The sequence below is a fragment of the Convolutriloba macropyga genome, chromosome 4 (genome assembly GCF_964194025.1).
Source record: "Convolutriloba macropyga chromosome 4, txConMacr16.3, whole genome shotgun sequence".
NCBI lineage: Eukaryota > Metazoa > Xenacoelomorpha > Acoela > Convolutidae > Convolutriloba > Convolutriloba macropyga.
The window spans coordinates 58,762,258-58,775,513 of record NC_134471.1 but is presented as its reverse complement, the minus strand read 5'-3'; the positions used below and the strand labels follow the sequence as shown (position 1 = coordinate 58,775,513).

The 13,256-nt window shown below is 38.5% G+C and overlaps 1 protein-coding gene across 1 annotated transcript; it reads left to right on the top strand.

The window, feature by feature from the left end:
• Window positions 1-6,140: 6,140 nt before the first annotated feature.
• Window positions 6,141-10,051, top strand: LOC142338113 (uncharacterized). Its single transcript, XM_075387746.1, has 5 exons — window positions 6,141-6,510; window positions 6,611-6,735; window positions 6,856-7,003; window positions 7,208-9,436; window positions 9,522-10,051. Exons 1-5 carry the CDS (start codon window positions 6,141-6,143, stop codon window positions 10,049-10,051), a joined length of 3,402 nt encoding a protein of 1,133 aa, XP_075243861.1.
• Window positions 10,052-13,256: the final 3,205 nt, after the last annotated feature.

Here is a 13,256-nt window from a genome sequence, read left to right as displayed (position 1 = left end):
ATAGAAATTTTCATTATTGGTGAGAAAGCGAGCACTATTTTCATCGATTCGGCTCGGAAAGTTTCTAAAAATCATATTCTGACAAACTAATGGATGAAGACGAAATAAACAGCCTGATTCAAGCATGTAAACTTCTAAAGTACAAATTTTGTGGTGTCTTTGCAGCTGATAATTTTCCCTTGAAATTGTCACAGAACAGATTCATTATTGTGAATTTATCCAGCTCTGATTCTATTGGATCACATTGGACACTTCTGCCAACGGATTAAAAATTTCAAATGCAAATGGAAATTATGCTCACAAAAGTTTCATTGAAACTGAATTTTCTCATAACAAAGATGCTAAAGCAACTTGGTTGGCATGTCAAGGTTATTCCTACGAAGAGAACCCCGGAGCAATTCTGGCAGCTGAAGTTAACAGACGAAAAACTTTGGTTAGACAATCTGCCGAATGTACTTTTTATGGAAAAGTAGCTGTAGATTTTTTTACTTGCGATCGACATCTTTTGAGCGGTGTGACGCTGCGAATTTCTTTTCGACGATCAATAGATGATTTTGTCACAATTTCCGACGATGCTGCGAAATCCTACAAAGTAAAAACTATAGAAGCTAATTTGCAGCTGATAATTTTATAGAAGCTAATTTGTAGCTGATAATTTTCCCTTGAAATTGTCACAGAAATTGTATCCAGCTCTGATTCTATTGGATCACATTGGACACTTTTGTGTAGGAAGAATGGCAATTACATTTTCGCTGATCCGCGTGGACAGAAATTAACATCATACAAATGTTTGTACAACAGACTGGCCTTCGCTGCTCTTGATATTCAAAACGTGTATGAATTGCTTAGAAATCAACCTATACAAACACAAAACTCTATTTTGTGTGGCTTATTTTGTATTTATGTTGCTCATTACATTTATAACAACACAGAAAATGTAAAAATGAGTGATGTTGATTTGATTCGATTTGCGCTTCATATGATGCTCTAACTAACTCTACTAAAACTCTGCTTAGTTGAATAAAGTTTTTTTTCAAAATTTTATTTTCTCTTCATACACTATGCGTACAAACAAAACATCAGTATCAACAAGCAAATTACCATATCCGCTCAAAAAAATGTCCATTATTTGGCAGAAAGCACCTGAGTGTGGCCCAGACAAGATATTTTGAAATCTCTTTAGAGATTCACTTGCAAAGCTATCAGTTTGAGTTTGTTGGTTATTGGACTTTGTAATACAATTTTGCAATGACTTTTGATGGAGTTGAAACTGTACGCTGCTTCCTTGCTGTAGTCGTCGTTGATTGTCTTCATTCAACGTCACGTTGCTGTTGTTGTTGACCTTTTGATTAGAAGCTACGTTAGAGAAGTTTGGCAACAGTTTCTGAATTGAGTGGGAATCCATGCTCAAATTTTTGTTGTATTCAACCGCCAAAACAAGCTCTTGAAAAATTTCTCCATTCAGCTCTAGGGTATTTGAATTGGCAAACAAAATCTTAAATGTTGTGTAGAGACAAGGCACTGTATAGCTTTTTTTAAACTTTGATTTGTCTGAAGACTTTGTCACGTCTGATGTATCCACCAAAACATGGTAATGATTAGTTTTTAAAGTGCAAAAGGGGTTTTCAAAATGAACACACACAGCATAATTTTTGACACCATTCAACTCTGGTTTTTCATCGCAAACTGAAAATTTGAACGCCTTCTGAAATTGTTTGAAGAAACCCGGCGATCGTTCAAACATTGCTTCAACCATTTTGATTAATCTGTGGAAGCAGCCGAGGATGAGGACGCTGATTCGTATCCAGAACCTTTTTCTGCTAGTTTAGGTTTTTTAGCCACCGGTTTTTTAGCAACCGAAGTATCTTTTTTCCCTTCTGACTCTGGCACCGAGTTTCGTATCCTGCCACTTTTTTTCATAAGTTTGTCAAATTCCTCTGTTGTAAGGGATATTCTCTGTTCAAATTCGTATTCATTGTCTTTTCTCTTAAAAAGTTTCAAAAAGACATACGTCCCGGTGTTTTCATAGGTTTTGAGAGTAGCTCTTATCAACCTCTTTTCTGTTTTGGATATATCGAAATAGCAATCACCGTACTCTTTGTCTTTGCTTGCAGTGAAAGGCATTTGTACCAAATTAGCTTGGAAGTTTTTGTTGTAGAACGTAGTCAACTGTTAGCGAAAGGTTAAATTATTCAAATGTTAACTATTCATTCCAAAACGGTACTGATAAGGGTGTTTCAAGTGATTTACATATATCACATGTCTTCAGAGGCCCATGTATTTCCCATATAATTTATATATCGCGGAGTTATATTTAGATCAACAAGAGGTATTTCTTGGCATTGCCTTGATAACCCGCACACATACACAAATACACACTGGTAATAGTCCCTAACACCATGAGTTTCAAAGAAACTAACTGATAAGAGGGGAATAATACGTGTTAGGTGTGATAATTCCCTCGTAACAAGGAACCAAAGTGTGGTTTCAATTACAAGCAACGTGCTCCCCACCTCAGGCGCGCGGCATGCGTGGGTTACACGTGTGTGGTCTACTTATCCAACTTGGTCCAAATTAATGAAAAACACCTGGCGTTCAACTAAAATTTTGTAAATACATGTGCAGTTTTAAGGCGTGTGCCTAATTCTGTTATAAACAAAGTAGTATAACACATAAGTTTTCAATCAAAATTCCGGGCCAAAATAGTTGGCCTTTGGTTGTGCCGGGGGCAGATAAGAGAACTGCCACTGGACTCACATTGTTAACTTGCATAAACTACATGGGGGTAAATTCCCCGCTACATTTTATTTCATTTCGGTTCCGAAACAGCAACTCTTTAACTTTGTTGAAAGTCTACTGTCTGAGTAGAAGTCAAATTTTGTGAAGTCAAGTATCCTTGCGCTTAAAATACCTTCACAACTTTTTCTTGTTTAATTATCAAAAACATTCAATTTGCTTATCTTCTCTTCAAAGCATTCCAAAATTCTTTAAAACATTATTATCTCTTCAAAATTCTTCAAACGCAGAAAATGTCTTTCCATATCCTAAGCGACCAAAACAATGTCTGGGAGCAAACAATTGTGTACCAAACCTTTTACGAAAACTTTGTGGTTTTTATCCAACAAAAAAGGACAAACGAGAAAGAGGAGAATTGGACAACGCTTGAACACTTTATGATACCTAAAATCTTCATCAACATCATTGCAACTTTGCCGGACAAAAAGGAGAGTGAAGATTGCGGTGGAACCTTTATCACTTCAGGCGGGTTCGTTCCACATTTGTCGTTAACACATCCTCTTTACCCGTATGACATTGTGACGCTGCCAAAAGAAACTCGAACTATTCTATACAAATACGATTGCGACTGCGTGCCCTTTTTCGAAAACCAGTTGGGAGTAGTTCGGGCCTGCAATGACCTAGCCGATTTGTGGGGCCTTCCACATTCTCCCGAGTCACCACCACCAACACCAGGATGTGTTTCAACGCCAACTTCTGATCCTAGTGCCACTGTGACTCCGGAGAGCTCACCGTCTTTGTTTTCACCCGTTACAGAGGAGAAACTTGCATGGAATTTTGGCTCACTACCAACTGCAAGTCAATTGATGCAGAATTTGTCTGCGACCGACTTCAGAACACCGTCTGGCTCGACGACACCAACAACAATTTTAGAGACCGGTGCAAGCTTGGTTGCAACAACAACAACAACAACATTAACACCCGACAACTCCGAGACGCCAAAAGTCACTCTCGCGCCAAGAAAAAGAAGGTCCATTGGACCTTGTGAAAAACTCTTTGACTAGAATTTCTGAAAGGAAACCTAAACTCTCAGTTTGATTGTGTGAAAAATTGCTTATTGGAGTAATCAAAAATTGTGTTTTATAAAAACGTTGAGTCCATTTCTTTGATTTATTTGTTTCGATTTTGTAAAGGAGATTAAATATTTGTTGTGTATAAAATAAAAATTTAATATTATTAGTTTGGTTTTTGAAAATAGAAAAAAAAATTCGAAGGACTAAAGACAAACTGAAATTTTTTTTTTTTCGAAAACCTGTAAAAGTGACTAAATTCGCCAAATGAAGAAACATGTATAAACATGGTTTTATAGAGCGCAATATCGTCTACAAAATAGGACTTGAACAACTCTATTGAGAGGTGGAGTCGTTGCCCATTTTCAAACCATTTTTCAAACAAATTGCTCGAAAAATTGGAAAATTTTTGAAGAAAAACGAAAAAAAAAACAATGAAAACGAAAAAGTTGGATAATTTTGTAATGAGACATTTTGCTGAGCGCAAAGTGTTCTACAATAGAACTCTTAACAAAAATTTTGGAGGAGCACAATTTTATGGGTCACAGAGAACAAAATCTATGTTCAGTCAAATATTTTTGTCTTTAACTTATCACCCTACAAGTGGAAGACTGATGAGGAAACTACTGAGAAGTATCTCATATGATGTAAAACAACATGCTCTAAATTTTTGGTCCCCATAAACTTTTTCATATCTGTAACAGAAAAAAAGTTATTTGTAAAAAAGCAAAAATTTTGTGAAAACTATAAATTTTGAAAAATTTTTTTTTCTTTCAAATAAATTGAAAACATGCAATTTTTCAATGTTTCAATGTTATCCCTATGTTTTTTACTACAATTTGAAGGTGTTACTTTAGAAATTCCTCATAAAAAGTTCCTCATAAAGAAAAAAATTGATGATGTGGTTGTTTTGCTGAAAAATAGTCAGAATGAGTTTTTCTTACGACTTTGTAACAGAAATAAAAGGTTATGATGATCATGGCCAAAAAACCCCGGGAACACGGTTTTCGCAAACACCTGTTTTCAATTAAAAACTTGTGGCTGCCAGATGTTTTGAAAAATCGTGTTCCCGAGGTTTTTTCACACTTCTGTAAAAACCAGTCTTCATAAAATCTCACGCTGTGAAACTTTGATCATAAGAATGATGAAGCTAGCTGCTCGCCAAGTATGAGTTCCATTAAAAATTGCAAAAAAAACCAAAAAAAATCATTTTTTTCCAACTTTTAAAAACATTTTTTCTTAGTTTTTTAAAATCTTTCAACCCTCAACTGATTCTGCTACAACCTCCAGTAATCATTGATGGGACTTGTTATACTAAAATTCAAATCTATTTTCAAAAAAATTTTTTTTTCAAGGTTTTTGGTTAAAAAACTCTGATAATCAACTTTTTTTTGCCTAAAAAGAGATATTCAGTTGCACTAGAACACCAATAAAGCCATTTAACCATATAAGGCTCGCTAAAACACGTCATTGCATAGTCATTACGCATATATTGCATAGAAAATACGCATAAGTCTTCGACTATTACGGCAAAACATTGGTATTTGCATTTTAATTCAAATTTGCATAAGACATGATTGTAGCCCTCTTTGGCCAGAATACCAATCATATATGCAAATGGATTTGCATAAAACATGATCTACGCCCTCACTGGCGAATGATGGAATTTGCATAAAGCGGGACTAAATTTGCATAAAATGGTAGAAGCCCTCTTACTGGATAAAAAAATGTTTCTAAAGCTTCATCCATCTCCTAATTTAAGTAATGGGGCTGTGAACATTGGCCAATGATATTATTCACTCTTGTGTAATCCTTTAGTTAACTGATTGGAAAGAAACTTTGTCCCTAAAAATTTCGTTTTGAACATGTTTTCAAATTCAACCAATCAGGACATTGGTTATTTTTAGAGAGTTGAAGGTTTGGTTTAGCTCGAACTCAAAACCATTTTATCTTCAAATTGATTCAACAATGAGTTTCTCGTGCAAATTTTGTAACGCCAAATTCACATTTCGCACCAACCGCAATCGTCACCAAAGGAACTTGCATCCAGATGAAGTTGGAGTGCCAGTGTACCGCTGTGAACACTGTGATTTCACTACAAGAGATCTGCGAACTCTCGAACGACATTTCGGAAACCGACATAATCCGTTAGTACAATGTTGTCTATACTGCTACATTGGCTTTGATTCTGCTGATCGCTTTGCCACACACATAAGAGATCAACATGGACTGCCCTCGAGAACTAGTGAAACAAGCAGAAGACCAACATAATCCGCCTTTCAAGGAGCACTTCAAGTTTTCACTATTGATGGAACGGAGGACGACCAAGATCTCATGGAGTTCATGCTGAACAATAGAGACATCATAACGGACCTTATAAACAGCGAAGTTTCGATTGCAGCCAAAAAAATTCAGTTTGTTGTGTCTCTGGATCTGTACAAAGAAAGAAACGAAAATGACAACGAAGAACAAGCTATCGAAATCTTTGCTAGCTCTGAAATGACTACAGTGTACTTGGATGGACTCTCAAACGAAGATTTTTTCAAGATGTTGAGTAAGATGTTGAATATTCTCTTCATGTTTTCGTCACAAGGCAGTGGATGGATTCTGCGCAAAGTAAACAGACTGGAAATCAAGATAGCCGCCTTTGCCCCCGTGCATGCATCGTCATATATAGCTCTACCTGGTTTCCTGAACGGATGCCGTTCATTGCTCAACATACGAAACCATTTTGATCACAACTGCTTCGTGTATTGTTTCGTTGCCGCGTATCACATCAAAAATCGAATCGAATTTACTGACAGAAGGTCGATCGGGAACTGAAAAGACGAATCCAGATACGTACAAGAATGCGGAACGACAGCCGGTTGGAGACTATCAGATGCCCATGCCCATAAACAGGATCCCATACTTTGAGGACGCCAACGACGTTCGCGTCAATGTTTTCGGGTAAGTGTTTCTTTAATAATATCAATAAAATTCAAATATTCCTGCTAAACGAATCAAAATGTCAAAACTGTATTGGTCTTCATGAATCTGTTTTGTTTAGAGAATCGAGGGAACACGTTTGGTGATGATCTACGTTTCCAAAAAGCCAAACAAATCCTTCACAATGGACCTTCTTCTCCTCCACGATGAGAATGCCCATCACTACGTTCTCATCTTGAATCTGGAACGATTTGTCGCATACTTCAAAGGTATAGCGAACCGTGCAGCGCAGCGTATTTGTCGAAATTGTTTTCATTTGTGTACAAACAGAGAAACTTATCAAAACCATGTTAAAACATGCAGTGAACATGCAGCAGCAGAAATTGTTATGCCAAAAGAAAGCAACACTTCCCTACAGTTCAGAAACTGGAAAGCACGCTGGTTTCTTCCTATCGTTCTATACTTTGACACAGAATCTTATCTTGTTCCAATCGCTACAGCACAACCCTCACCCTCTACTTCCTACACAGTTGCAATTGAAAAACATGAACCTTGTGGTTATGCAATAGCAGCCATAGAACACGGTAAAGCAACTCCTGTCTACTTTGAACTCAAAAGAGGTGACAACTGTATGAACGAATTTGTAAAATCTTTGCACGTACTGGCGCGGGACATCTACAACCGAAAACGAGCTTTCTACGGACCCTACCGAGGACCTGTTCCAGCGCGTGAAAATAACACAACATGTTGGATCTGTCAAAACGAAATAAACGATGAGGCTGAGCTTGTTCTTGACCATTGTCACTACGATGGTCATTTTCTAGGGTGGGCGCATCAACTCTGTAACACTCGTCGCAGAACATCTAACTTTACGCCAATGATTGGTCATAATATCAAAAAGTATGATATTCATCATATATGTCTTGCACTAGCAGAGTGCAAGCCAGAAACGAAGTTTGAAGTTATACCTTCTACGGACGAAAACTATATATCACTCTCTGTTGGAGTGTTCATAAAAAATTTTGAGTCGGAGGCCGGACAACAAGTACCCATCTTCGAATACATAAGGTTAATTGACTCGTTTAACTTCATGCCCCAATCTCTCGAGTCCTTGGTAGCTGATCTGCCTGAAAATCGCTTTGACATTCTACGCTCTAAGTATGAATCTAACACCAATAGCGATTTTCAACTTCTCTGCCAAAAAGGTTTTTACTGTTATTCCTACATCACATCAGAACAAGTGTTTGAAGAAAAAGTGTTGCCTCCATTATCGGAATGGAAAAATACATTGCATGGCGGTGAAGTCACTATCAGCGAAACCGACTACAATCATGCTCAAACAGTGTTTTCAAAATTTGGTTGTCAAGACATCGGCGACTACCACGACCTTTATCTAACCTGTGACACTTCGCTCTTGGCGTGCGTTTTTGAGGCTTTCAGAGATATCTGCTATGACACGTACGGTTTAGATTGCGCACAGTACCATGGAGCATCAAATTTATCAGGAGATGCGTTCCTCAAGGTGTGCAAACCCGACCTGCATTTGCTAACCGAGAGAGAAGAACTTGAACTTGTAGAGAACATGATGCGCGGAGGAGTGTCTTCAATCTATGAGCAACGACTCTTTCAAGCAAACAACTGTCATCTGCCGAACTATGATGCTTCTAAGCCGTCTACATATGCGTTGATGCTAGACGCAAATAACCTCTACGGCGGCGTAATGCAGAGCGATCATTTGCCCTTGAAGGATTTTGCGCTAGATACACACATCACGCTCGAGGAAGTACTCAAACTTTCGTCAAAGGCACAGCATGGATACATAATTGAAGTTGATATTGATTATCCACCTGAATTTCATGAAGCTCATCAAGATTACCCTCTGGCGCCATCCAAATTGAAAATCAAACATTCTTGTCTGAGCGGTTACCAGAAAAATTTGAAAGTACAGATGCACTTACCTGAAAAGTCATCTGGGCCAAAACTCGTCCAAACGCTGTTGCCTAAAAACCGCTACACGCTACATTATTGGCTTGCCCAATTCTACAATTCAATGGGGCTCAAAATTACAAAACTTCATCGGGCATTAAAGTTTGAGCAAGCGAACTGGATGCGACCCTACATGGAGCTAAATACCAGTCTCCGGATTGCTGCCAGTACTGCTTTTGGCAAAAAGTTCTATAAGGGCATGAATAATTCAGCGGTCGGAAAAACGTGCGAGTCGAAAAGGAACCGTGATCAAGTCGTTATTGTTCGAAATGCTCAAAGTGTGCTACAAAGAACGCAAAACTTTCATTTTAAATCGTTCAAAATCTTTGGAGAGAGCATGGCTGCGATGAAAACTGCAAAAAAACGGATTTATTGGAACAAACCCACTATTGTAGGGGCATGTGTACTTGATCTGGCCAAATTACACATGTTCCAATTCCATTATACAGTGATGGAGCCAAATTTTGATTGCAAAGTTCTCTACTCGGATACTGATTCACTGCTATATCGAATCAATACAATAGACGTTTATGAAGATATACGCCAAAAAATTCATATTTTGCAACATTTCGACTTCTCTAATTATCCACCACAGCACCCGCTCTTCTCCAAAGTGAACGAATATGTCGTCCTGAAGTTCAAGGACGAGTTTGCCAGCGTGCCTGTTCAAGAATTTTGTGCTCTCAAGCCGAAACTCTACTCAGTAATTGCAATTGGTAAGTTAGTTTTCATCACACTCACACGTATCAATATACAGCTTGTTAGTTGGGACTGTTCCTAATGTTCAATATTTTAATTTAGATGGCGGGGAAAAGAAATCAGCTAAAGGCGTCACAAAATTAGCACAACGACAACTGACGCATGACAGATTCAAAGAAACTCTCTCCTCTGGTCGTTTGATCCGCACGCAAAACCATAGAATAGCTTCTAGCAGCCACCAACTCCATACAGTAACCATTAATAAGGTGTCGCTCAACGCTTTCGACGATAAACGATACATTCTTGAAAATGGGATCGATACGCTGCCGTTTGGTCACATAAATATTGTCCACGATCGTTTCTTCGACGAAGACGACAATTTCGATAATGAATCGTTGAGTTCCTGGTCGTCTGGAGAGTTGTACGAAATTGAAAACCAGAGGGAAATTGAAACCACAGTTGAAACGAATACTGTCAACGCTGAAATCCCTGACCCCGGCTTCGTAAGAACCGCCGCAATCACAGAGTCTGATATTGATTCTGATGAAATTGCCGATGAAAATGAGATAGAAGAAGAACGTCCAGTCTATAACCCATTTATTGATTATGAAGCGATAGAGTCAGACTCTTAATTAACAAAACAATGCGCTATTTTGTATGCAATTTGACGCTTTTGTACGTGTTTAATTCTCTTATCTAAAACAGTTTCTATAACAATTCTATTCTATATGTTGTAACGTATAAATTCAGGTTTAATTCAAATCTACTTTGCTAGGTTTTGCCACAAATAAGCAAGAAAGTTGAAACTGGAATTGGCTTTCCAATAGCGCAATACCAACAATAAGCCACCAGACAAATACATGTAGCGCAATTACCACTTTCCTAACTTAAAAGATCTCCCCTAAGGGATCAGGGATCCCCCACTGCTGAACGGATCTCCAAAGGATCTCCCCCCCCCCCCCCCCCGATCTTCCTGTATACATACGATACTACTAGCCCCCCATGAAAACATAGCCCCCCATTATGGTATATTTACCATGATTGGGGGGGGCTATAGGTTATCTGACCACTAAGCTGGGGGGGGCTATAATGGGAAAGACCCGAGAAAATGACCGGTAGAATTATTACGAATCCGATTCGACAGTGATTGCGCTTATTGATGTCCTTCCGAAATTTGTTTTCGTTATTTTTCTAGGCAATATAGGCTATTTAGGCGTTCAAAAAGGCATGAATCGGCTGCCAATCATTAATTGACTGTAGTACTATTCCCTTCTGTGAAATTTAAGATGTTAAATGAGGGAGGTTCAGTAAAATTAATTTCTTAGCTCAGTCTGTTTTCTGCTCAGACTCAACCAGGACATTACAGTGCATCAATTTTTGATTAAAATTCCCGTACTTAACGCCAAGTCAAGATCAGTACTGGGCACGTCAAATTGCAAGTCTTATATCAGTACTGATTCAGAACTATGATCATGTCACCTTTTACACTTGTCAGTATAAATGCAAGTCATGGCTCAGACGTGCACGTCTAAATGCAAGTCTTGGCTAAGACGTGCACGTCTAAATGCAAGTCATGGCTAAGACGTGCACGTCTAAATGCAAGTCATGGCTAAGACGTGCACGTCTAAATTCAAGTCATGGCTAAGACGTGCACGTCTAAATGCAAGTCATGGCTAAGACGTGCACGTCTAAATGCAGGTCATGGCTAAGACGTGCACGTCTAAATGCAAGTCATGGCTAAGACGTGCACGTCTAAATGCAAGTCATGGCTAAGACGTGCACGTCTAAATGCAGGTCATGGCTAAGACGTGCACGTCTAAATGCAAGTCATGGCTAAGACGTGCACGTCTAAATGCAAGTCATGGCTAAGACGTGCACGTCTAAATGCAAGTCATGGCTAAGACGTGCACGTCTAAATGCAAGTCTTGGCTAAGACGTGCACGTCTAAATGCAAGTCATGGCTAAGACGTGCACGTCTAAATGCAAGTCATGGCTAAGACGTGCACGTCTAAATGCAAGTCATGGCTAAGACGTGCACGTCTAAATGCAAGTCATGGCTAAGACGTGCACGTCTAAATGCAAGTCATGGCTCAGACGTGCACGTCTAAATGCAAGTCTTGGCTAAGACGTGCACGTCTAAATGCAAGTCATGGCTAAGACGTGCACGTCTGAATGCAAGTCTTGGCTAAGACGTGCACGTCTAAATGCAAGTCATGGCTAAGACGTGCACGTCTAAATTCAAGTCATGGCTAAGACGTGCACGTCTAAATGCAAGTCATGGCTAAGACGTGCACGTCTAAATGCAAGTCATGGCTAAGACGTGCACGTCTAAATGCAAGTCATGGCTAAGACGTGCACGTCTAAATGCAAGTCATGGCTAAGACGTGCACGTCTAAATGCAAGTCATGGCTCAAACGTGCACGTCTAAATGCAAGTCTTGGCTAAGACGTGCAGGTCTAAATGCAAGTCATGGCTAAGACGTGCACGTCTAAATGCAAGTCATGGCTAAGACGTGCACGTCTAAATGCAAGTCATGGTTCAGACGTGCACGTCTAAATGCAAGTCTTGGCTAAGACGTGCACGTCTAAATGCAAGTCATGGCTAAGACGTGCACGTCTGAATGTAAGTCTTGGCTAAGACGTGCACGTCTAAATGCAAGTCATGGCTAAGACGTGCACGTCTAAATTCAAGTCATGGCTAAGACGTGCACGTCTAAATGCAAGTCATGGCTAAGACGTGCACGTCTAAATGCAAGTCATGGCTAAGACGTGCACGTCTAAATTCAAGTCATGGCTAAGACGTGCACGTCTAAATGCAAGTCATTGCTAAGACGTGCACGTCTAAATGCAAGTCATGGCTAAGACGTGCAAGTCTAAATACAAGTTAAATGTTATGTGAACTGATCAACTTGTTAAGAAAAGAATCACTGCTGGATGAATCCAGAAACACACGCTGAGGATGTGGGTAATGAAAACAAAGAAGATTGGTAATAAAAAAATGGTACGCCTCATCAGAAAATTTTAAAAATGCATGTCAATACTATCCTGATTTATGAACACATAGCCTTACACTGCATAAAGCAGTTGGTTATTGCAGGTCTAAATCATTGCAGCTGATTACTTTGCTTTAAGCGAGAGTTGTAAAACATCAAAAAATGTTTCAGAATTTTTACTTGAGTTCACGTCGTTCCTGTCATCAATTTGGAGAAATCGAAAAATCCATAAAATTTAAAAAAAAAACAAATTTTTTTTAAGTAGAACGAAAGCCGAAAAAAGTTTTCACTGCAGACTCAAATAGAAAAGGCTGTAAACTTTTTCCAACTCAGTTAAGCTGTGTAACGTTTTCAGAAAAACTTAAAAAACCTCCTACAAGCTTTCAAAATCAAAATCGAAAGGAGTCATAACATTTCGCTAAAACAAATTGTGAAAACTTGTAAAAATGAATGTAGTGAAAAACATAGCAAAACTGTTGTTGTTTCAATAAAAGTTTTCAAAATTTGGCTAGGAGTTTTTTTAACGCTTTTTTAATATTTTCCATTTTATGTTACTAAGGTCAAAACTAATAACTGATACCTGATAGCTTATACAAACTATTTGCAAAGCTCTGGAGAAAAAAATATTCCAATCAAAACTATATGACACCAGTTTTTTAAAAATGAAGCATACTTTGCTGGTGACCTACATTAAAGGGATTTCACTCAGGTCAATTAACGGGTCACATGATCAAAGTATGAAACATTTCATGGTAGAATTTTAAATTTAAGTTACGATAATTGCTTGGAAATATTTGCCTTAAACCAATAAACGATTTTCGATTTTTAATCATTTACTAGAAAAC